Here is a 25,290-nt window from a genome sequence, read left to right as displayed (position 1 = left end):
GATTAAATTGCATCGTTTATGTTTATTCTATATAACGAAAAATTATAATTTTTACATTCTCGATTGTTGGAACGGAATCATTTGAATTTTGCGCCGGACCTGCGCACAAGTGCACTTTCGTGATTCGCTGACCTAATGGTTGTAACGGTACTGCAGAACCATTTTGAAATGCAAAATTTATTTAGCAACGCACAGTATGCACGCGTTGTACTTAACGAAGGTTTGTAATTTCGTTCGTTAGCAAATATTTTTAGTTTTTCAAGAATCTTTCCAAAAATGGGACCGTTGGAGAGTGCTAAGAAAGTTGCTGCTTGCAAAGCAGTTGATGAATATGTGAAGGTAATTTCTGTTTTAAATAAATTGAATTAAATAAATAAATAAATACTAATTTAAATAACTCACTGGTGTTTCATCGTTTGAATTTTGCGCACATTTATTTTTCAGAATAACAGCGTTATTGGAATTGGTAGTGGATCTACCATAATATATGCTATTCACAGGATTGGTAAGAACAGTATTTTTTATTTAATTATAATCGTTCATAACCAAATTTCCTGTACTATTGCTACAGTCTATATGTAGTTAATTTTGCTATAAAATCGTCATAGTGCACCTTTGACCCCATCAGGAGATAAGATTGTACTTGATTCAAATGTAATTGTAACAAGAATATTTTAATTTGCCCTAGGAAACTTTATCATGCTAAATCAATAAATATCGTGATCTTGAATATATATGCAAATAATGGAAAAAACTGTATTTTTCAGTTGAACGTGTGAAGGAAGAAAATCTTAATATTGTTTGTGTTCCAACTTCGTTCCAAGCTCGTCAGCTAATATTGAATAACCACCTTCGCCTAGGTGATTTGGAGAGTTATCCTCAAGTAATGAACAATTTTTTATCTATATTATTTACAAAAATATTTTCTATATTGTTGTTTGCGTATTAACAGTTGGATTGTGCAATTGACGGAGCCGATGAAGTTGACTCTGATATGAATATCATCAAAGGTGGAGGAGGTTGTTTACTTCAAGAAAAAATTGTTGCATCCTGTGCTAGTCAATTTATTATAATAGCTGATTATACGTAAGTGTTGTATTTTTGCAGACAAAATATGTTTAATGTACGTGTGTATTTTTTTACTTATAATACTTAATGATTTTAGGAAAAATTCTCAAAAGCTTGGTGAAAACTATAAGAAAGGTATTCCTATCGAAGTAGTTCCAATGGCATACACTGTCATTCAAAAAAGAATAGAAGATAATTATGGAGGATTTGTAAAAGTTAGAATGGCTTTGGCTAAAGCTGTAAGTATTTTTTCTAATAAATTATTTTCTGTGTTTATGAGTATCACATGAATTACGTTATTTATCTTCTTTTAGGGTCCAGTTATAACAGACAATGGTAATTTCATTCTCGATTGGCATTTCCCACAACATCTAAGTAATTGGAATAAAATTAACATAGATATCTCGATGATGCCTGGAGTTGTGGAAACAGGGCTTTTTATAAAAATGGCGGAAAAAGTGTTCTTTGGAATGCCTGATGGTAGTGTTAAAGAACAGTTTTGAAATGTAGTTTAAACGTTAGGCATATTTTTGATGATATTAGTACTATTGACTAAGACTTAATTTAAATTTTGACAAAAGGGTTTGGAGGATCCTAGTTACTTTTTCTTTCCTAAAGTGATAATGCATTATCATACTTGCCATTCGCATTTACATTACATCCATGTAGTTTTACGTTACTCTCTTTATAAGTGAATCTTAAAAGAGATTGTGTTCCATAGACTGAACTTTTATCTATTTATATTGTAATTTATCAAAAAACAGAACACTTGGGATAGTATCGAGTTTTCTGTTTTTGTGATGATTTTTATTCTATGTGTTCTGTAAATACTGTAAAAACTGAAGTTATCGTGCACATTATTTGTGCACAGTCATCTAATGTAAAATGAAAAGTCAAAGAGATATAAAATTGGAAATTTTTATATAATATGGTGTTTCGTTTCTACCCTGCAAGTTACTTCATATTCCCACATTAAAATTTCAGAAACAATTGCTGTATTAAACTGCGATATATACTTATTTTTTCGTTTTCGAAGTATTTCAATAAATCGATGAAACATCTTATGTATCATTGGTATCGCTATATGGTATCATTATAGATAAAATAAAAAATTGCAAAAAGTTATACGCCCGAACAGGGACTCGAACCCTGGACCCTCAGATTAAAAGTCTGATGCTCTACCGACTGAGCTATCCAGGCATCTGTAAATTGCGTATTTATAAAATTTTAACCATTGTATCTATATTAAAAATCCATAAATTTAATTAATTATTCCCATTATTTAAATAATATATAATATATATGAAAATTATTTCACTTATTCTATTATATTTTAATAAAGAATATCTTGCATAACTTTAATAATTCCTTCTTATTAACATTCATTTATTTTTATTGAATCTTGATAGATTTATTTTCATATAGACATTTTTAACGATGAGAATATAACGCGCGCACAAGTAATATTCACTCGTTTTATACACGAAGAGAGTCATATATCAAGAGTAATATTGTTCTGTACGCATCTGTTATTCATAAACTGCGAACCCGTCGTGATTTACAATACTAAGACGATCATGATCAACGTATATTTGACGCATTTTATTAAAATGTTAAAAAAAGATAAAGGAAGGACAACAAGGTTAACTTACACGATAGTTTACAAAGGACCAAGTGTCTAGAACGTAAAAACTATACAAATTTAACATCAGATTTTATTTATAGATCCTCTTTGATGTCATAATAAAATATAGTCAAATCAGAGAGAAAATTAAGAATTCACTAGCATAGCGCGTATATTTTATGACACATATTTCATTTCTTAAAAGTGTTTTGATTCCAAGAATACTATTTTACAAAACGAAATATTATTTTCTTAATCCTTACATCTCCTGATATTCAGTATTAATTTATGTTCGATATACAACAGACTAAACAATAACAAAAAAAAATGTTAAAAATTTGAATGGACGGAGGCGGACAAGGGGCAGTTGCCAAGGGTTGGACAACTTTAATGTAACTCAGCGGGTACTGATGTGCGAACGTTGTTAGTACTTAGCCCCGGCTGCTTTCCTTTGATTTACACGGAATTTCTTGTCGATCAGTCTTCCATAAGCTGCTCCTTGCTTTGATCGTTCTACTATTTTTCGATCTTTTGTTGTCAGCCTTTGCATATTTATCAAATATAGTTTGCTACTTCTCTCGATGGATATGAGTGGGATAACGTCGCAGGGGGTACAGAACCATTTAAAACCTTCCACGGCTGAGAACTTACATTTGATGATACTCTTTCCGGAAAAATATTACTTAAGATTAAAATTATATAGAAAAAATCTACTGTTTCTTTACTCGCTCCTTGGAACTTCATTATATTTTGCAAAATATATGAATGAAATTATTAGTATAATCTCTGAATTGTTTTGATATAATCTAAGAAGTTTCTGTTTTAACATATTGCACATTTAACGGTATAGCTATTGTGTATTATATATGTATTGTATATACAGTGTCCTGTGAAAGTATTTGAGCACTTGTAGAAATTTCGAAATGTTTCGTATAACTCGTATAATACGTTTGATAAAAATTTTCTACGCTGAGTATTTAAAGACTTTAGTGTACCACGTTTTATATAGTTTTTATGTACATTATATCGTGTATTATGTAAGCAAACTTTAATCTTTAACGCATCAGTAGTTACAACAAACAAAGTACATGATACGAATAAGACACGAACAAATGCATAATTTCTGTGTTTCTTGCACCATTCAGACTGCGAAATATACGTAAGACTAACCACATTCCGCGTAAAGAATGTTAAATGTACCGTTCCATGAGCCATTATGAACGGTCATGCGTTCCTCTGGCGCATGTATTTACGCCCTCGAATGCTACTAAAGGAGGGGGTGGTATTTGAAGAGCCGAGGCGCGACTTCATCCCTCATACGCTGACTTGACTCTTTCCGCGAGTAACCTTTTGTCCTTTTATCAAAAGACGTAGCCGAACCGAAGGAAGAAAGTTTAACCGAGACAGTGTTTCTTCGTGCGCCTATAAGGATAATTCTTTGTGTTGCCGATCTTCAAGCTATAAAGATTCGACATGAAGGTAACCGTTGCGAATTTTCGACTAAAGAGCAACCGGTCAGGTCAAACCGATCGGTCGATATCGTGTACCTCGAATGATTTAACGCTCAAGGTGGAGCAGGATAAATAGATCGAGTGTTAGATTAATCTAGAACTGTATTTGCACTTGTTGTATAAAAGTAACGTGTGATGTTATGAATACGGCGGTGGTAGGTGCTTGTTGGGAGTGAAGTATTTCACCCGCACGGTACGATATCTGACGATGAACTTTCCTCCTACGTTGCTGATTTTCCCTACCTGTCGTTGAGTTTCGTTTGTCCATTCTGTCCTTCCGGTTGGTATTTCCCGGGATTAGATTTACAACTTATGAGTCATTAGGTTTACAATCGGGAAGGACATGTAATTCGAAATTTTCTAAAGAGGGAATTGACCTGGCCGTGCCATAAACGGACGGCCACTCAAAATTCCGAACAGTGACTTTCATAACATATTTTTGTCATTTAACCATCCGAATCTTCAAATTCGGAAAAAATACTTTTTTGTTAAAATATAGTCTTGCGTAGAATAATTTTTAACTGTGTCGCTATATACGCTGTACTTGATAAAATCCACTGTACGTAAAAAGACTTTTCGTATATGTATACCTTGAACAATATTCTCTTACGCGTTATGAATTATTATTATGTCTTAGCCATTATGAATTACGTGCATGTTAATTTCCTGACGCCTTATAATATAAATTTCTAGTTACTAGTTGACAGCGTCTGAAGAGGTCGCGTCACTGTTTTCCAATTTCCCTTCTCGATCAAAAATGTAATTGCATCCGATATTGCCTATTACGATTTTCAATAGAGAAACTTTGAAAAAGGTATTAAAAGTGACGAGAAGCGTTAACCCAGGAACGTTTATTAAAATATAATGAAGCTTGTAATTTACTTGTAATTACATTATTGAACTGTTGCAGTCCACTTGGTCGGCGTATTACGTTATTACGCGAAGTTAAAAAGTTCTTATTTGCATGGATGACGAACGTATTGCTCGAAGGAAGGATCGACCGGCTAGTATCGTTCGACATTAATTAACCGCAGTACAAACCTGATTAAAGTCATAAGCAGATTACAACAGTTAACATGTTTGAAAGGTTCACGTGCGATAGTTATATAATCGATATGATTATTAGAAATTACGCGTAGCCTCAGTAATTATCGAGATTTTGTTCTGGGTTTTAATCGGTTCATTAACGAATATAACGTTATACAGTTTAACCAATAACGAGGACAACTTTTATTTTATTCGAAATATTCAAAATTTTTTTCAATATTCCCTGCAATTTAACATTTTTCGATCATCTTTAGGCAATCAACCACGTTTGCTGTATTTTCATATTCGTATGCTTAGTGAACCTGACACATTCTGAGAAGCCGCAGGATAAGGTAAATTATTATCTTAACAAGCAAACCGCGTTCATAGTTATAGCGATAATTAATTGATCGAATCAACTGTTAGATCGAGCAACAATTGTTAGACGCCTTCTCAACGGACGAATCGCTGAAGATGAAGAGACCTTTCTGCAATGCGTTCACCGGTAAGGAAAACCTAATTTCCAGTCCGCCATCAGATACGATTGAAAAATCACCCTTGTGCATGTTTATCTCCTTTCGAGAAAAACGGAAGAATGTTCTTGCATTCTTTCTTTATATTCCTCTAGTCTAGGTCTGGTTTTTTAATTTCTGTTTCATGCATTTCAATTCTTTTTAACAAAATGTTCATCGTGATATAAGTGTATCTACGATTATATCATAAAATACCTGTGTTTAATTGAATCACGCGGTTGTCGAATCCAGATAAATGTTTTTATAGAACCATTTAATTTTCATTCGACGATAAATTAGAAGATAATCATTTTTTTAGTACTCCACCGTGTCGTGAGTCCTGCTTTTGACTATTAGAATGTCATATTATAGACTATTAATGCCTGCCGTGAAAGATTGAAAAAATTAGCAAAGGTCATTTTGTTTTATAAGACCCTTTATCATTCTAAAATAATTGATTGGTTCCAGGATGCGGAAGAAAGAGGAATTTTCATGAAAATTCGATGGAATCTCAGGGCAATGAAGCAAATGGCAGCATCCGACTTCCGATTTCCGTTTACAAGGCATTGCTGAGGGCAGCAACTCAAAATACCCGAAATACAATTCGACGTAATACAAATGATTATCAATTATCAGGAATCCCACAGGTTTATTTATCCGGTAGAATGCCTCTTCACAAGAGGTTCGATATTTCGTCAACATCCCTGAATTAACTTAGTCGTTTAAATCTACAAATGACGCGAATTATTCGCGAAGAAGAATATTAAAGATATGTCACTTTGTTATTCTTTCTCTATTCTCGTTCCTTTCTATTTGCATATGGAATTTATTTAAACGATAGAAGATACAGTTTAATCCATTGACAATTAAATACTTTTCTTTTATACAGTTACTTGTACGTTTAATGAAACTCGAATAAAGTTAATTATAGAATATTATAATCTAGTAGAATTACTACGTACACTGCTATGCATAATGTATAATTTTTAGTATAAAAGTTATTTAAAGATAAACAGTCAACTTGATCGTGATACTTCCATTCCAAAGATATTTAGTGCTTCTCGACGGACGATCGATCGAAACGGGCAACTTGACAAAAAAGATCTGTCGTGGGACGCTCAGTCCAACGCATTCTGCATTATCTGGTTCTCCAGTTAATTTTGGACGGCCCCAAAAATATTCCGAGCAAAGTGTGGACGGATCCCAAATCCGTGATCTTCGATCTTGTCGCGATTGCTCCGATGAATGATCCAAAACCTGAAAACACGATCATTTTAACGCTCCAACGAGATTAAGAGTAAAAATGTTGATTTTACCTCGAGGCGAATCTTATGGGGAAATGGCCACTTCAGAATAGAATCATGACGACCACGGGTCAATCCGACGCTTATGAAAACTGTACCGTCCGGAAAATATCGCGGTGTTACTTTGATGAACATGGCATACCCATACTGGTTCACGTAAAATGTCGAACTGCGTAGGCAACGAGCGGTTTTCCAATTGGTAAGCTTCTCGTCAAAATGCTTTATCTGCCAGTAGTAAAAGAAGAGGTTCGCGGGCCCTGGGACATATTACGATACCGTATTAACTCTATATTTTATTTGTAATTCCATTTAGTCCAATATTCGACTATAATTCGGACGATTTAATCAATTCGCAAGTCTCGATCAAACCTCTTAATAATGTTACAACATAATGGTACGAACCATTTAATAATGAAGTTCTTTGGATCGTATTGTTAAAGTTATCGATTTCAGACTGTCTTGGAGAGAGTGTATCGCCTTTCCCTTCGTGATAATCGTCGTATAATTTGGCCAGTTTTGGTACTTCCTTTTTCCCCTCCAAAACAGTGTTTAGCAATGCTTTGATTTCTTCCAGTTCTTTGATCAGGCCTTTTTCTAAAGCTCGCAACTTTTCATCGATCATTTCTGGATATTTAGGAATAAAATTAGATAATAGAAAATAACGTGAACAATTGAAAAAAGATTAGAAGTTATCTCCTACTAGTATTACAAACTCCAGTAAGTATTCTCGTGACACTGGTACGTGCGCTTGCAACCAATTCTTCTGTAGCGATTTTACAACTTGCATGTTGCGTTTCCGTGACACCTTCGTCACTCGTTAAATTCGTGTCTGCAACAGCTGAAATTTTTTTTTCTTTTTCTACAAAACTTTTTTATATTTTTAAATCTTTTATTCATCGATAGATAAATAATTTTATATAACGTCATATATTAATCTTGTATCCATTGATACTTACATAGTTGCAAGTCGTTTGCATCGCTTGCATCACAGCGAGTTAAGTGGAGCGTATTCAGATACAAGAACAGCAAAACCATCGATGACATCTTGGGGAGTAACTCGTTCTAAGATCATTCGAATTTACACTCACTTAAATAAGAATGTCGCAATTTCCGGAAACTTGTAAAAATAGATTTAACAGCATTCTCAGATGATCATATTGGAGCTCTTGGAAAATTCTTCGATCGTGAGATAGTGTTTCGTTTGAAATAATTTACGTTTCGATAGGTAAGATATACATCTAGTTCACAACCTGATCACTGCGTAACTGTCCTCTGTATCTCCCGTGAATTATAAAATATAGGTAAATCCCTACCCTTCTTGTGATCAACTTAGATACAAAAATTGTAGAAATACTTTTTTTCAAATAAACGATGTAATTTATACATATGTTAGAATTATTTAACACTTGTCACTAATTTTCCTTTTTAAGTAATTTTAATTTTTAAATTCTAAGAATTTTTCTATATATACACACACATACAAACTGCTTATAAATTAAGCAAGTACCCAAAATGTTTTTAAATGATGAAATTTTAAATAAAAGTAAAACGACCGTTTTTAATTGTGTAAAATAAATAAAACGATTAAAATAATTAAAACAATTCTTTCTGTATATTTATTACACAAGGGAATAAAATATAATAGTAAGCAGATTTCGTTTCAAAAGCTTTGTTTAGCACATTTGGCGGTCTTTTTCACAGTCGCGTGGAAACGCGTGTGCATGTAAACGGTGGTCCCAGTTTTTGTCATTTCTACTCTAAATTAGATCGTATTTCGTAACAAAATGAGCGAAAATGTACAAGGAACATTTGTATCGGAGAAAATTTCTAAAATCAGATGGAAACACGAAGATTTTGAAGATGCTAATAATTTTATAACCGGTAGTTGGGATGATCCGGTATGGTTATCTTCAGTAAACTTAACCTATTGCATACTCATGTACATATGAATTATTTACGATTATTGTATTAAATAATGTTAATCATTTGTAATATTGTAATTTTCTACCATGTAATAGGTAAATAAAGTAACACATTGGACATTTCAAATGAATGATGATGGTGAATCCTATCCGGCAGTCGTATCATCTTATGCGATTCTTGGAGACGTAACTGAAATAAAGGTTTCTACTTTATAATATATAAGAAATATCATGGATAACTTTTTCATCAACGTTTTATTATTTTTACAGTTTATTTCAAAAGATTTCTTCGTGGTGTCAACATCTATAGGTACTGTTAGGTTGTTACAGATTCATGAAAATCCATACTCTCAATTTAAAGAGCACATGTCATGGGAATTTATACACAAATTTGAGTAAGTTTTATTTATATATTAATATTATAAATTAATTATATATTAATTAAAATTTATTTCTTTTTAAACACAGTTTATGTTTCATTAATCTTTTTTTTAATAGTAATACAAGCGATTATGCATCTTGTACTGGACTTTCTACGTTTGAACAAGACATAGTTTCAGTGGGTGAAGATGGGAGAATTAATCTTTTAACAGCTGAGCAGAAACAGCCAATTAGATCTATTAGTACTATAAAATTTTATTTCGTATATAAAATATTTATTTTATATGTTGATTTTACACATAAATAGCTAAATTTATGTTTTAGACGATGCGGATAGTTGCTCTATATATTGTATTGATTTCTTAAGACATAATGAGATACTTACAGGAAATTTAAGAGGACATATGAAAGTGTGGGATTTAAGAAATGATCAAGATCTTCCTGCTACAACATTCATGCTTTCTGATCAATCAAAAGTATAATCTCCTTAATATTATCTCTAGGAAATTATTTATATACCTACAAGTAAAGAGAAACTTTTGCAGACAGAAGCTACAAGTATTGCTCATCATCCTACTCAAAGACATATTGTCGTGGCTGGTGGTGGAGATGGCAGCTTAACAGTTTGGGACTTGAGACATAATACGTATCCAATGTCTCAACTCAATGCCCATGCTAAGACTGTTAGCGAAATACTTTTTCACCCTGATAGACCAGAAAATCTATTTACATGTTCAACAAGCGGTGAATTATGGCATTGGAATAATGCTCAACATTCAAAACTAAGTTTAGGTAAGTTTTGTAATAAACAAATCTCACTGTATATTAGTAAATTATTCCTTTTTTAGACCCTACAAATACACATTGGTTAAACACGATTGGTACAAACGGTAAAGTTAATGTAACATCGCTTTGTAGTGCTATGCATAAGCCAATAAACAGTATTGACATTGATAGATCAACATTACTTTTTGGATGTGATAATGAAGCAATGTATATTGTTAGAAATATAGTTGTTTAATAACTATCCTAATTATATATTTTTTTAATTGTAACATACGGAGAAATAAATATCTTTTTTATCTTATGTCTGTTTATTTCAAGATAATGCACAAAGTTGTTCATCTTTACTGTAGTTATGTTCAAATTTTAAATTGACCGCCTTCGAAATGAATTTCTTGTTTCGTAGTTATTTTATGGTACTTGTAGCTCCATCTACCGTTGCTTTTTGTGATTTCGTTTACAGGAAGCTTTAGCCTGTTAGTTTGCCATTTTGTGACGCCTTGTGCGGACGTTCGTAAACAGATTTTGCTTCGCTTGCTTGCGGAGGGACAAGAATTATGTCAAAACGAAGGATCGAGGTTCTGGATCCGTATATTAAACGGAAAGCGTGAGTGTTTAAAACATTTTTAATTCTAAAAGTTAAGGAGTTCGATGAGACATTTTGCCATGTGCATCGTTACAAGTTTTTGTGATCCTATCGCGCATCTCGTTGAACGAACCCCGCTTGCTGAAAATAATCTATGCAAAATACGATTGATTTGTTGAACAATAATATAATAAAAGGATCTAACATTTTAAATTCATAGAACAATTCTTTTCTATTACTGTTGACTGACTTGATCAACTCATCCATAAAGGTTCTCAACTAAATTTCTTTCTTCGATAGTATGTTGTATATTAATATATATGGGAAATTAATGCATAATTTCACAATACGCTGAAAACATACGCGTTATAAATAATTATAGATACACGAAAGAAATTTCGGATGAACTTAAATATCATTTGTTTTCCATCTGATTGGTTTTCATAACAATGAAGTGTTCTCAACTTTCATTATTTTATGTCATTGTCACACATGTATTATTTCGTTGTTATGTGATTAAAATAATTTTCCACCAGCTTCATATTATACTGTATAGTTTATCTGTTGTTTTATAGAGATGGCTCGGCCACCTCCAATAGCACAACTATACCTTCGACAGCACCAAAAAATCAAGTTCAGCTAAATCCTTACACTAGTCTACCTTTTACACCAAGATACCATGAACTTTATAAAAAGAGAATCACTTTACCAGTATTTGAATACCGTACTGATTTTATGAGGTTATTGGCACAACATCAATGTATTGTACTCGTTGGAGAAACAGGTTCTGGAAAAACTACACAAATACCACAATGGTGTGTAGAATATTCAAGGCGTATTGACAACAAGGGTGTTGCTTGTACTCAGCCAAGGAGAGTAGCAGCTATGTCTGTTGCACAAAGAGTTTCAGAAGAAATGGATGTTCCATTAGGTATGTATTATGCCCTTTTAACTCTGAGGACGTTTTTATACTTTTGAACTAAATATTGAGGTATTTTTATATAATGTCTTCACAACAATTTCTTAAACAGGTGTGGAAGTAGGGTACAGTATTCGTTTTGAAGATTGTAGTTCTCCGAAAACTATATTGAAGTATATGACTGACGGTATGCTGTTACGTGAAGGCATGTCAGATCCCATGCTTGATGCTTACCAAGTGATATTATTAGACGAAGCTCACGAACGAACTTTAGCCACAGACTTGCTTATGGGTGTGTTAAAAGAAGTGATTAAACAAAGACCGGATTTGAAACTTGTGATTATGAGTGCGACTTTAGATGCTGGAAAATTTCAACAGTATTTTGATAATGCACCATTAATGAACGTACCTGGCCGAACTCACCCTGTTGAAATTTTTTATACACCTGAGCCTGAAAGGGATTACTTAGAGGCTGCTATCAGGACAGTTATTCAAATTCATATGTGTGAAGAAGTAGCAGGAGATTTGCTCCTCTTTTTAACTGGTCAAGAGGAGATTGAAGAAGCTTGTAAAAGAATCAAAAGAGAGATGGATAATTTAGGTCCAGAAGTAGGTGAACTTAAATGTATACCACTCTATTCTACACTGCCTCCAAACCTTCAACAAAGAATCTTTGAACCAGCACCACCTACAAAGCCTAATGGTGCTATTGGTAGAAAAGTAGTAGTTTCAACAAATATTGCGGAAACGTCGTTAACTATCGACGGTGTCGTCTTTGTGATAGATCCTGGATTTGCAAAGCAGAAGGTACTGTGAAGATCGTCTCGGTGAACAGACTATAGATCATTATTATTTTTTATTCTTGTACTGCATCAAATCAGTTTTTTAAATTCCCGTTATATTATTTAACAGGTATACAATCCCAGAATTCGTGTAGAATCTCTTCTTGTATCACCCATTAGTAAAGCATCTGCGCAGCAAAGAGCTGGTAGAGCTGGTCGTACAAGGCCCGGAAAATGTTTCAGATTGTATACTGAGAAGGCATATAAAAACGAGATGCAAGATAATACTTATCCTGAAATTTTAAGATCTAATCTTGGCAGTGTCGTACTGCAACTGAAAAAGCTTGGCATTGACGACTTGGTATATTGCATTTCTCATGAATATAATTTATTTCTAATTGAATATTTTATTAAATAATTATTTCCATAAACTGTTTTTACTATAGGTTCATTTTGATTTTATGGACCCTCCTGCACCAGAAACTCTTATGAGGGCTTTAGAACTTCTTAATTATTTGGCTGCTTTGGACGATGATGGAAATCTCACAGATTTGGGTGCTGTAATGGCAGAATTTCCATTAGATCCTCAATTGGCAAAAATGCTCATTGCATCTTGCAATCATAACTGCAGTAATGAGATATTGAGCATTACTGCTATGTTATCAGGTACAGTATTATTAATTTTTTCTATCACATCATTAGGTTCATACTTTTCTTGCGAATAAAGTAATTTTAATACGATAAAAGCAAAAGTCTAAGTCAGGATCATGGTAAGGTAATGTGGTTTTAAATTGATGATTGATGCTGTATTAGTCCCGCAGTGTTTTGTGAGGCCAAATGAATCAAAAAAAGCTGCGGATGATGCTAAAATGAGATTTGCACATATCGACGGAGATCATTTAACGTTACTGAATGTTTACCACGCCTTTAAACAAAGTAAGTACCTGCAACATTTTTAAGCCTGCATTTGTGACAGTACAAGTTTTAATTCATGTTTCTTTATAGATTTCGAAGATCCACAATGGTGTTATGATAACTTCGTCAATTACCGATCTTTAAAAAGTGGGGATAATGTTAGGCAACAACTAAGTAGAATAATGGATAGATTTTGTTTAAAACGTACCTCTACAGACTTCACATCAAAAGATTATTATATCAACATTAGAAAAGCCCTTGTGAACGGTTTCTTTATGCAGGTAGATGTAACTAAAAATAAGTTTTATAACAAAAAATGTTTCTTGAATACATAGTACTATCTCTTTTTTTATGTATATTAGGTTGCTCATTTAGAAAGGACCGGTCATTATTTGACTATTAAAGATAATCAAATTGTACAACTTCATCCAAGCAGTTGTTTGGATCATAAACCCGAATGGGTAATTTATAACGAGTTCGTGCTTACGACCAAAAATTATATCAGAACAGTTACAGATATTAAGCGTAAGTTACATTTTTATTAAATAATATGAAAGAAATATATCTCTATAAGCATATGTTATAAATATTATATTTTTTATAGCTGATTGGTTGCTTAAAATAGCACCACAATATTATGATTTACAAAACTTCCCACAATGTGAAGCAAAGAGACAATTGGAAGTGATTCAAGCGAAGTTAGATTCGAAACAGTATCAGGAAGGATTCTAACCTCTAAATATTTTAGTTATCTTTAAAAATGGTGTCACACACACATACACAAACAAAATCATTGATAATGTGTGGTTGATCTGTTTTCGGCATTGCGTCGAATACACAGTTTTCTCAAACATAAAGAAAAAAATATATATATTAAATATTGTGAGACGCGGCTGAAAGGGTAGTTGACTGCTCTGTATTTTCACTTAAAAAATATGTAAAGAAAAAGACAAATTTTAATGACAACATTTATAATTTTGTACAAGCTTTAGCAAAACTTGTACGTTTTTTAGGCTGATGTACCGTCAAAAATTTGAATGTTTGTAGACTTTGTTCTGTCCTAATATGAAACAAATGAAATTTGACCATTAATCTGTTAGAACGCATATGGAACGTATAGTTGATTGATAAATGGTTAATTTATGTACATTAAAGAAAAATTTAGTAACTAAGTAATTTTATCAGTAGAATTTGTTGTTCAACGTTTGCACATTCGGATTGTACTACTAGATAAAAAATAGATTAATTTTTGTATTAAATGTTGAACAAGTATGTCAGATAAGATGTATACAATGCTTGTTATCGATAAGAGCAATGACTTTACATAATCTTCAATATAAATTATATGTTTGCTGCTTTTTCTTAAGATCAAGTAGTACCGTTTTATGTGTTATATATTTCACTTTTTCCAAGTATACACAGCCGAAAATATTACATATTTATTATAATTTTATTATGACTGAAATGTGCATATAATTTATGCAATGTTTTTTCTGTTTATAATCAACACAGAATTGCACTGTAACAATTTTACACAAAGATTAATGAGAAAAGCAATCGTAAAGAATTGGAAATACGACCGTAAATTATAGTATGAAAAATCTTTCTAAGAATCTATGTGATACATTTAAAAAGAATCAAATTATTCTTATTTATGAATGCTAGCATAATATAAATTGCAACCCTTTTTCGCGGTGAGGAATTAACTTACAATGTTACAAGCTATCTCAACAAGGCGAGAAACAAATTAAACTTAATTATTATTCAAATAATAAATCTTCAATGTTGTATGATATAGGCTCTATGCAGACGAGCGATTTTTATCCATGCGATATTGTTGCGGTCATATGTCATTTTTTTTTATTTTCAAAGTTTAAAACAGCGGAAACATACATATGGTCACAGCGATATCGTGCGGACAAAAGTCCCTCGTCTGTATCGGGTCTTAGGATAATCGTATACATTAAGAATCGTGAAATGTTTTCGCTTGTTTTAGAATTGAAAATTTTTAAATAGTTCGAGATATTATACTAAAAAATACTTTTTTCTAAACAAGATATAATGTCACCAGATTTAAAAATGTTTTGCGTGTTTAACATGTTCAATAATATTTTGATTTTGTAAATAAAAGATACGCAGGTATTAAAAGAACATAGAATCACGAAAGATGATCGCGAACAGTTTTCATTGTATTGTACCACTTCATTCCAATAAAATATTAAAAATATGATTCAATCGTAATAATTGTTATAACGAACGAATTTAATTTCTAATCTTAAAATCTATGTAAACTTATTGAGCATTTATAATTGGAAATTTGATACATAGTATATTACGTTTTACGTAATACATTGAAATATTTGATGGTTACAGTTTATAGTTTCTTATCGCGATTCTTATATGTTGCAAGAAATGTTTGAGAACCACTGAGAAAGCACGAGGATCGTTGTATTTCATCATTTACCAACTTTTGTGAAATTGAGAATTATGGCATCGTTCATGGTACCGGTTGCAGCGAGATTTACTCGTGTCACGATTGATAGTTTGCACAATTTAAATAAAAACATTTTACTTAGGTAAGATTTCGAACATTTTATGTCGTTATGTTAAAATATGCGACTCATTGAACTTATATTTCAACGTACATATAGAGGTTAGATTGCTACATAGTGTTTATCCATTACTTTATTATTATACAATTTTTTAAAGTAAAATTGTAATATATTTAATAAAGATGATCATATATTTTTTAAAGCTGTTACATATTTAAATGAAACCTTACGTAGTTAATTGGTTATGTTATTAGTAAGAGATTTGAATAATTCTTTATGTAAAAAGATATGTTAATAAATAAGTGTTTTAAGTATTAATAATACTTTATGCTAAGTTATTCTTTTTGAAGAAGAAGAAAGCATTGATGTCTTAAAGATTTTTTTCATGATTTGAAGGTTAACTCAACAATCACATGTTTCTTGGCAAAGGCAAGAGTATAGTACTATTACAGAAGAGCAACAATCAGAAAGGGGAGAACCACAATCTTCACAATTGGAACTTACAGAAACTGAAAAGAAATTGAAAGCAGATATTGATCTCATCAATAAGGAATTACTGGATCTTAAAACTCATAAAAATGAATTAGAAGATAAATACAAACGAGCGCTTGCTGATGGAGAAAATCTTAGAACTAGACTAACTAGACAAATTGAAGATGCAAAAATATTTGGCATCCAAGGGTTTTGTAAGGATCTCTTAGAAGTAGCTGATATTTTAGGCAAGGCTACAGAAAGTGTACCAAAGGATGAACTTACAGAAAAAAATCCACATTTAAAAACATTATATGAAGGTTTAAAGATGACAGAGGCACAGTTACATAAAGTAAATAAGAAAATATAATTTAACTACATTTTCATATACTAAATAATGCACTAAATTATTCCTTTGAAATGTATTTGTATAGGTGTTTAAAAAACATGGTTTAATATCACTAAATCCACTGAATGAAAAGTTTGATCCTAATCAACATGAAGCACTATTTCAACAGGTAAAATTTTTGTGTTTTGTTTATATAGATTATCGTGTATTAAATTAATAAGGATTGTATCTTTTTCACATAGGAAGTTGAAGGTAAAGAACCAGGAACAATAGTAGTTGTATCTAAATTGGGCTACAAATTACATGAACGAGTAGTAAGACCAGCATTAGTTGGTGTTGCCAAAGGATAATTTATGATCGTTTGTTAATTAAATGGAGATTAGATGTAATCTCATAAGAGCTACCCGTGAATAAAAAGTGTTGGCACGTATATATTGTAATTAAAATTAAAATGTATTGTAAAATGTATTTGATGTAAAACATCAAAGCATGAATGTCATACAACTGATATAAAAAAAAAAAAAACTGGAACTAATTTTATGAAAAATAGGCTTGTTCTTATTCTGTTAGGTTTAAGAGGGAGTGTAATATGAATCTGAATTTTTGTTTTTTTGATTAATAAATAGATATACTTATTTAAATATCATTTCTTTTAGTATACCATATTGCATTCTATCATAGCATGGAAGAATAATGTTTAATTTAGTAGGAAATTTATTATAAAATTGACAAAAATAAATAGAGCATTGTAGTATAAATATAAGAGATATTACAATATTGAACTTTTAATGAAATAAAAGAAGATTACTTTTTATAATACTTCAGTTTTATCCTAAACATCTAACATCTTTCAAAAACTTTGTACAAGTCAGGCAAATTGGCTATTTGTAATATTGTTGAATCATGTGCAAAATGTTTAGGAGGAAGAAAACTCTCCTTAATTGCACCATATAGAACATGTTCTGTAATGTACTTCCATTCGTGAGTATCATGTACAGGACTCATTTGGCTATAATATTTTGCTGTTTCCCGACAAATGGTTCGAAAGCATGGTTGTTCCGACGACCACTCTACTTCAGTAGCTAAACGTAATATATAGAGAGGAAGACCACTCACAGATGGAAAATATTTTTCTGAAAAGAAAACAAAAGATAATCTTGTATTGGATTCTAAAGGTAGTTTATTAAAATGTATTTACCTAATAATACTGGTAAAGATTTTAAATTCCCCTTTTTATCTATAACAATAGAATAATACTCTTTTAACATATCAGCTTTCTCCAATAACAATTCTTTAACACTTGTAGCTAATTCCTCTTTTGGTCCATCTTCCTCTGACCATCCAGCTTCTTTAGTCTCTAATCCTAACATAGCTATATCATATAAAGGAAGTGCCTCCTGCAAATAAGTGTAACTTGCAATATAATAATAACGTTCTTTGTCGATGTACATACCGAAAATTTGATGACTCCGTAATTTGCAAAATCATAGAGCATAATTTCATAAAATAGTTCCTCCCTAAATGTAACAAAAATGTTCTTAATCAAGCTTGATTTTTTATATATATTATGAATGTTTTATGGACACTTACGCTAATTTTTGCGTATTGCAAAGATACAAATTGACTCCACTTTGAACTAAAGCGGAAGACTGATCGATACAACCAACAAAAGTTAATTCTGATAAAATATGTTTCAAACCATCGTGACATGCGTCTTCTACTTCTTTACGTAATTTCAATACACTCGTTAATTTTACTTCTCTTCTAAAATTGTTTATTGAATAGGATTTAAATTCATATGAACTTTCTTTATCATCATTCTTATTGTCATCGGTTTCTTTTAGTATTTGTTCTGTAATAACTTTCGCCTCGTTGGGTTTATTGCACTTTTCAGATTCGTCGTTACTTATTTCTTTATCTATATTATTTTTATCTGTCTTTTGTTCTTCTAATTTAATACTTTTATTTCCAAAGTATTTATACACTTGTTTACGTGCTTTATCTGCAATAACGTCGATACATTTTTCTTTTGTAGAGTCATCTGCTATATTTAGATCAATTTCTTCATTTGTCGTTTCTAAAATATCTTGCTCGCCATTTGATTCATACTGTTCTTTGTTAATATTTGCAGTAGATAAATCTAAATTAGATTCATCAAATACCGCAGAATCTGACGCAAGTGGACTTGTATCATCTATGATATTACTCCACGGAGTATCTGATTTTTCTGCTGCTTTTGGTATAACATGCGTGGAGATATCCGTTTCTTTAGTATTATTTATATCTGATATCGAGCGCTGTATTTTATTTACATCTTTCTCGTCATTACGATTAGTATCTTCAACTTTAATATCTTTGAAATCAATATCATCATTGTTTCTAGCATATTCCATTGCGGTATGAATGGTAAAATTAAATTTGTCCAATTTTTGATCAGATGCATCAGTTCTGATCATTTCTTGAGGACGAATTTTTTTCGTTCTATCATCTTTATCTTTCTCATATTCTGGCAAAATTTCTTTCAAAACTTCTTTTGTGATATCTGTTTTTGGCAACCGCGCTTGTACATAAAATGTTTTAGAAGCACTATTCCCAGACAGTTTCTCATCTAAAGCGAGTTTCATTCTTTCAATAATAGAATTTTCATGGAGAAATTTAACTTCATGTTTTGTTGGATGTACATTAACATCAACATTTTGCGGATCAATTTCTAAAGATATATAACACCATGGGTGAGTCTTTTTTGGAATATAAAATGTATAGATTTCTTCTAGCATTTTTCGAATAGCTGAAATAAGGTAATTGTAAAATATCATCTTTATATATAAAATCTTTTTGCTCTAATACTTTAAAACTTACAGGATGATTCTACTAATCTGTTATTAATGAATAAAAGAAATATCATCCTCTTGCTTGTGTAATTTGGATTTGTTATCAAAGCATGCATTTTAAATTTATAAGTATCATCTGTAAGTTCCACTTCTAATAATTCACGAAAAACAGGATTGCCATAAAGTATTCTTATGTTGTTCATCTTACTCGAATTATATGGTGTTCGAATCTAAATGTTAGAAACATGTTTATATATTTATAAATAATAGCATTCAATTGTGTGACTATTTTTACATAGTAAAATACCTGAGGTGTGACTTCACCGTGTTTCTTTAATGTGAACCCTACAGTAGGATTATGTATTGCATATTTTGTAACTACATCTGAAATTTTGTTGAATTCTTCGTTTGGATTAGAAAAAGCCTTTCTTCTTGTTGCAACATTATAAAACAAATTCTCAATTAATATTGTAGTACCTTGGTTTCCAGCGCATAATTTAGGTGGTGCTTTTAGCTTACTATCAACATATGATGCTCTAGTATGAAAATGATATTGTTAAAAATATTTGCTCAGATTTCATAACATTTTATATAATTAAACATACTTATAAGCACATTTCTCATCTGCAGTTTTTGTTGTGATTGTTAAAAGTGATATATGACTAATGCTTGCCAAAGCTTCACCACGAAATCCAAAAGTCGATATTGCCTGAAGATCTTCAAATGCTTGTAATTTACTTGTTGTAAATCTTTCACAAACAATTTCCATGTCTTCTTTTCTAATACCTGTTCCATTGTCTTGAATCTGTGATTAATAATGAACATTTAGTTGTAATAATAACTTTTCTACTTGAATAGTTGGAGAAAATACCTGTAATAATTTTAATCCGCCTTCTTTAGCAATAATTTGTATATTAGTTGCCTTTGCATCAAGACTGAAACATTTGTAATATAAAGTGTGCAATGTAAAAGACATACATACAACAATTGTGATTCAAATATCTAACCTGTTTTCCACTAATTCTTTTAACGCATTTGCTGGTCTTTGTATCACTTCACCAGCTGCGATTCTATTCACTACAACTTTGTCTAATCTTTTTATTTTTCCCGTTCCATCCATTTTTAATCACGCTGTTTTTAGATTTTTATCAAAACATCGAGAAACAAGAGTCAAGTATTACTCTAATTTACACCATAGTATATGCATAGTAATTATGTTATGTATTATACAATATAACTATATTTGTATAATGAAATTGTAAGAGATGAAAATACAAAGTCTAGTCTCAGAAAGCATGTATTTTTTATTTATAGTAAGAGTGCATTGTACATATTACACGATTTGTGTAAGTTGGTCTTCGTGCCGAACTTTTGAATTTAAATTAGCAATTATATCAGTACTTTTTCCCGCTACTTTATACCTCGTTTTGATATATTTATTGGTGTTTTGGATGCATACAGAATTCGGAGCCAATGGATGCGCACAATTGATCATCTATGGAAACTTATTGAAACTCGAGAGTGAGTGTATTAAAAGTCCGCTATGCATGCTGAGCTGTTTAGCAAGAGAACAGTGAATATTGCGCTCAGTGCGAATGATCATACGATTATGATTTATTGTTATATACACGAAACGAATGACACGAAAGGTAAGTGTTTGAATACATGGTGACAGTGTGTTCATTTAGTGTTTGTCTAGTGAATTTTTCGTAACAATCAATCGCGTAAATCTATACTCGAAACACGTTGAAAATAGCTAACGACAGAAACATCACGTTGAAGTTTCACCGTGTCTATAAAGTATCGATACACCTCAAAATTCCTCGGATTGTTTTTTTTTTTCGCGAATATAACCCTAAAAACTAAAACTTTTCTTCCATCTTTGATTTTCCGATTGGAACATTCCAGAAGTTTATGAAGTATTCTCAGGATAATGTCACGATTGATGTCATTCATCATCACTACTATCATGTAGTCATCACTACAAACATGTCCTCTCTGGATCTTTTAGACATCCTGTATAAGGTGTTTATATAAAACGTATAAAATATATAAAAGGCTTGCTATTCATCTAATAGTGCCATTGAGATACTGAAATTCATTCTGACTCTGCCATCATCACACATCGTGAGTTACATTAAACAGAAGATATGACTTCATAGCTAAAATCTCTAATTTTCTTTTCACAAGAAACTTAATACTGTTTAGTTTAGTATACCCATGCATAGATACGCGTATTATGTGTAAATACGCATAAGATTGGGGTTAGAAAAATAGACGTGCGCGAGTCACTTTATAAGTGAACTTACTCTACTTGTACTATACTTTTTTATTATATTACTACTTATACTATTATTATTATGTTACTACTTATACTACTGTGAACAGGCCGGGTAGCTATTTGCCGGCACTCGTACGCAAAGGGATAATCTATTTTGATTTCTACGTAGACATCACCAGAGAGCAATTCGAACAACTTTGCGAGGATCTATTCGCAAGGATATTGAATATAGCTACGTTAGCTGTGAAGAATGTACACAATCTTCATCACTTTGTTCTAGTCGGCGGATCTAGCAGAATACCAAAGATTTAGAAATTACTACAAGATCGTATATGTTGCGATTACACAGAAATCAACAAATCGATCAATCCTGACGAAGCTGTTGCCTATGGCGCAGCTGTACAGGCTGCTATTTTGCACGGTGATAAGTCTGAAGTACTTCAATGTTTATCGCTAGTGGATATCATTAACCTACCTTTGGGTATAGAGGGAGCTCGTGGTGTCACGATACCCGTGATCGAGAAGTACAAGAGGATACCGATAAAAGAAACGAAAACCTACACAACGTATTCCGACAATCAACCTGATGTCCTGATCCATGTATGCGATAGAGACAGAGCTATGACTATAGATAATAATAGTGTGGGCAAGTTCGAGCTTACTGGCATTCCACTTGCACCTAGGGGCGTACCCCAGATTGAAATAACATTTGACATCGATGCCAGTGGTATTCTGACCATCTTTGCCATTGAGAAATCAACTGGAAAGGAGCACAAAATTACCGTCAGGAATCAAGAACGATCGGAGGAAGGCATCAACAGCATGGTGGAGAAAATGGAGATGTACTGTAAGGTAGATCAAGATCAATAAGATTGCCACCAAAAACTCCTTGGCGTTCTACCGTTTGAACACAAAGAGTACAATAAGCAGGAGGTTACCGATAAATGGTTATATGCGAATCAATCGGTAAAGGAACAATTCGCCGATAAACAAAAAGAATTGGAAGCCATCTGCAATTCTATTGTTATATTACTTAGTAGTTAATTCTTTTTATCGTTACTTATAGTTGATTGCATTAAGGTGGAGCCGCACCTGGTGGATTCTCTGGTGGATTCCCTGGTACTGCTCCAGGGGGCGGTAGCGCGGGTGCTCGAGAACCAGCCATCGAAGAAGTTGACTAAATGCAACACACTGTCCACTGAACTGAACATCTTTCTACGTTTCATCTTATTTATTTCAACGTCGCTTTGTACATCGATTCTCATATTTATTCATCATAGAAATATTTATGTTTTGAGATCAGAGGCTCTATTTTGTTATAAGAAAAGTATTGAAAATTCGTGATGTATTTCATCGTGTGTACTTATTTGTATCTACATCGCATCTTACCTACTTGTATGCTTTTCTTCCTCTCCTACTCTCTCTCTCTCTCTCTCTCTCTCTCTCTCTCTCTCTCTCTCTCTCTCTCTCTCTATCTCTCTTTCTCTCTCTACTTACGCACATTTACTTTACCTATCTCTGTGAGTGTCTATAGGATTTATTTCAACAGATTTATCAATGTTTTTCATTCTTGATATTCAGAAACCTTCCGGTTTATAGAACTGTACCAGAATGATCAAGTACGTGGTGATAACGCTGATAAACTGAAAGTAAATATATAATTAACAATATCATATAAATATCAAATATTATCGTACTCACTCTTGTTAGCAAAGAATTATTCATTTCAAAGAAATCACACGCGGTAAACGTAATTCTGTATTGTTTCAGTTGCAATGAGAAATCATTGATTTCGTTTCGAACACAGTCTTGTTCGAAAGTTGATCGCAGGAGACCTTCCATTCCGAATCCATTCAGATTCAAGGCGACATTATCACGGCATTCGTTATCGAAGATTCCTAATTGCTGTGGCTCTTTGTTACCCAAGTAAGACAACTTGTTAAATTTCGTCGAGTGTTGCGTATTCAGTATAAATTTACTGATATATAGGCCAATTTTATCTATCTCTCGGTGGGTCAGCGTGCACAGCCAACACATCAAAATGAATTGAAACACATAAATTATCCAGATCACGTTGTTCAGAAATATGAAACCATTTTTCTGTTCTGCGGCGCTCATGTAGATTCTAAACAGTTTCGCGACCACCATTATAAAAGCGTTCGTAGAACACAACAGCAGATCAACGCCATAAATTTCGTTCACTGTCATTATTACGGAACATATCTCTGCAAGAAATCGATCGATCACAAAGATGAAGCGCACAGAATTATGAGAAAATTGTTTTATAGCGGTATAGCGACGAGGGACGAGGAAGAAAAGTCGTATATTTTAATTCGAAGAGAGAAAATAAATTTTGCCTTTGATTTTAAACTTTGCCCTTCGGAGATTTTTGCCTTCAACCAGAAAGATTCTGTTGCACTTACGTCGCTCATCCTGAATTTATACGCTAAGAAACGAGCCACCATTCTCTACGTACCATTATGCAGTCTTCTAATTCTTCTGATCTTCAAGGCGATCCAATAGGATGATAGTTTCTCATCCAACTGTTTGATCATCTCGTTGATTGCTCTAAATTTGTGGCAGATCATGTATACGATGACATCGAACACGAAGCTGTTCACTAAAGTTTGCGCGATCGTGTAATAGAGAAACAGATCGGAAACAAAGATCTGATCGGGTGCAATGAAATAGTAATAAAGGACATGAACAGCTAGCGACACTGGACCACATAATAACGCTATTATAATGGCCAAGATTTGACTGATTTTCACGCATTCATCATTGATCGGCAACCCTTTGCTGATATTTTGATTCAACGATTCCAACATCTTCATCAATTCAGGCCATTTGTCGTAATGTCTTATTATATGATAAACGTAGTAATAGGCTGCGAGATGGCACACAGTTTCGTTCATGCAGTACATAATTTCGAATAACTTGCTGGTGAATTGTTTGCCAAAATTTGCAAAGTCCGTTGCACTGAACGCGACGATCACCGAGCACACGCTGAAATGGATCACTCGCAGGACGACGGTGATCCATTTTGGACAATTCTTCGGCCTAGCCACTCCGACTCCTAACAACCAAGAAATATACATTATTGGACGTAACGTATTTTCTGGTTTCGTCGCATTGCTCTCCACTCGGACGTTTATCTCTTCCTCCATGGCGGTCAATTCTTTTTGCTAATGTCTCTAAAAGTCTTCTACCAAAAGTCTCTACTTTGCGAGAGAAATATCAAAGAACGAGGTTTGCTCGAAACGATGCGTTTTCTCAGGGACAACACGGAATATTGAGCTTTTAATTCGAGAATTCGTGGCCCGCGTAGTTTGCTAATTGATCTGATAATACGGAGGTTCATACATGATTGAACGTTTCAGCGTGACTTATGCGTGACACCGTAAAGCACTTTCATTCGATAGAAGCAGGATCGGTATGAAATTAAAAGCAGGGAGAAAAGATAATACAAACTT

The 25,290-nt window shown here is 32.7% G+C and overlaps 8 protein-coding genes, 1 non-coding gene and 1 pseudogene across 10 annotated transcripts; 6 read left to right on the top strand and 4 right to left on the bottom strand.

The window, feature by feature from the left end:
• The first annotated feature begins 144 nt into the window (after positions 1–144).
• LOC132912029 (ribose-5-phosphate isomerase) lies at positions 145–1,995 on the top strand. The gene is made up of 6 exons (XM_060969121.1): positions 145–339; positions 445–505; positions 768–883; positions 953–1,086; positions 1,166–1,307; positions 1,383–1,995. The coding sequence occupies exons 1-6, from the start codon at positions 277–279 to the stop codon at positions 1,569–1,571; spliced, it is 705 nt and encodes a 234-aa protein (XP_060825104.1). The 5' UTR covers positions 145–276; the 3' UTR covers positions 1,572–1,995.
• A 200-nt stretch (positions 1,996–2,195) lies between these two features.
• Positions 2,196–2,268, bottom strand: Trnak-uuu (transfer RNA lysine (anticodon UUU)). Its single transcript has one exon. It is a non-coding gene; the product is annotated as a tRNA-Lys (tRNA).
• Positions 2,269–3,989: 1,721 nt separating this feature from the next.
• LOC132912095 (uncharacterized) lies at positions 3,990–6,682 on the top strand. The gene is made up of 4 exons (XM_060969208.1): positions 3,990–4,171; positions 5,505–5,582; positions 5,656–5,734; positions 6,210–6,682. Exons 1-4 carry the CDS (start codon positions 4,166–4,168, stop codon positions 6,452–6,454), a joined length of 408 nt encoding a protein of 135 aa, XP_060825191.1. The 5' UTR covers positions 3,990–4,165; the 3' UTR covers positions 6,455–6,682.
• LOC132912094 (uncharacterized) lies at positions 6,548–8,368 on the bottom strand. The gene is made up of 5 exons (XM_060969207.1): positions 8,002–8,368; positions 7,746–7,883; positions 7,448–7,669; positions 7,058–7,302; positions 6,548–6,998 (listed from the first exon to the last, which is right to left on the bottom strand). The coding sequence occupies exons 1-5, from the start codon at positions 8,087–8,089 to the stop codon at positions 6,744–6,746; spliced, it is 948 nt and encodes a 315-aa protein (XP_060825190.1). The 5' UTR covers positions 8,090–8,368; the 3' UTR covers positions 6,548–6,743.
• A 367-nt stretch (positions 8,369–8,735) lies between these two features.
• Positions 8,736–10,435, top strand: LOC132911670 (nucleoporin Nup43). Its single transcript, XM_060968441.1, has 7 exons — positions 8,736–8,943; positions 9,064–9,168; positions 9,238–9,362; positions 9,466–9,590; positions 9,673–9,824; positions 9,894–10,140; positions 10,197–10,435. Exons 1-7 carry the CDS (start codon positions 8,830–8,832, stop codon positions 10,367–10,369), a joined length of 1,041 nt encoding a protein of 346 aa, XP_060824424.1. The 5' UTR covers positions 8,736–8,829; the 3' UTR covers positions 10,370–10,435.
• A 143-nt stretch (positions 10,436–10,578) lies between these two features.
• On the top strand, positions 10,579–15,563 carry LOC132912229 (putative pre-mRNA-splicing factor ATP-dependent RNA helicase PRP1). Its single transcript, XM_060969484.1, has 9 exons — positions 10,579–10,738; positions 11,293–11,648; positions 11,749–12,443; positions 12,549–12,779; positions 12,865–13,084; positions 13,232–13,354; positions 13,424–13,614; positions 13,696–13,858; positions 13,938–15,563. The coding sequence occupies exons 1-9, from the start codon at positions 10,689–10,691 to the stop codon at positions 14,063–14,065; spliced, it is 2,157 nt and encodes a 718-aa protein (XP_060825467.1). The 5' UTR covers positions 10,579–10,688; the 3' UTR covers positions 14,066–15,563.
• A 103-nt stretch (positions 15,564–15,666) lies between these two features.
• On the top strand, positions 15,667–17,161 carry LOC132912243 (grpE protein homolog, mitochondrial). Its single transcript, XM_060969512.1, has 4 exons — positions 15,667–15,909; positions 16,282–16,708; positions 16,791–16,874; positions 16,948–17,161. The coding sequence occupies exons 1-4, from the start codon at positions 15,821–15,823 to the stop codon at positions 17,053–17,055; spliced, it is 708 nt and encodes a 235-aa protein (XP_060825495.1). The 5' UTR covers positions 15,667–15,820; the 3' UTR covers positions 17,056–17,161.
• A 240-nt stretch (positions 17,162–17,401) lies between these two features.
• On the bottom strand, positions 17,402–21,421 carry LOC132912226 (DNA mismatch repair protein Mlh1). Of its 2 annotated transcripts, XM_060969478.1 has the most exons (9): positions 20,544–21,420; positions 20,408–20,471; positions 20,142–20,341; positions 19,844–20,072; positions 19,565–19,766; positions 18,296–19,493; positions 18,159–18,222; positions 17,904–18,102; positions 17,402–17,838 (listed from the first exon to the last, which is right to left on the bottom strand). In XM_060969478.1, exons 1-9 carry the CDS (start codon positions 20,654–20,656, stop codon positions 17,546–17,548), a joined length of 2,562 nt encoding a protein of 853 aa, XP_060825461.1. In that variant the 5' UTR covers positions 20,657–21,420; the 3' UTR covers positions 17,402–17,545. The 2 variants fall into 2 exon arrangements, with proteins under 2 accessions (XP_060825461.1, XP_060825462.1); XM_060969479.1 differs by lacking the exon at positions 17,402–17,838 and having other exon boundaries at positions 18,016–18,068; positions 20,544–21,421.
• On the top strand, positions 21,080–23,089 carry LOC132912075 (heat shock 70 kDa protein-like; annotated as a pseudogene).
• Positions 23,090–23,323: 234 nt separating this feature from the next.
• On the bottom strand, positions 23,324–25,281 carry LOC132912249 (uncharacterized). Its single transcript, XM_060969521.1, has 3 exons — positions 24,294–25,281; positions 23,519–24,042; positions 23,324–23,460 (listed from the first exon to the last, which is right to left on the bottom strand). The coding sequence occupies exons 1-3, from the start codon at positions 24,982–24,984 to the stop codon at positions 23,395–23,397; spliced, it is 1,281 nt and encodes a 426-aa protein (XP_060825504.1). The 5' UTR covers positions 24,985–25,281; the 3' UTR covers positions 23,324–23,394.
• Between the last annotated feature and the right edge of the window lie 9 nt (positions 25,282–25,290).

This window comes from Bombus pascuorum, chromosome 11 (genome assembly GCF_905332965.1).
Source record: "Bombus pascuorum chromosome 11, iyBomPasc1.1, whole genome shotgun sequence".
Taxonomy (NCBI): Eukaryota; Metazoa; Arthropoda; class Insecta; order Hymenoptera; family Apidae; genus Bombus; species Bombus pascuorum.
Note: the sequence above shows the minus strand (reverse complement) of the source record. Positions and strands in the feature narration are given on the sequence as shown.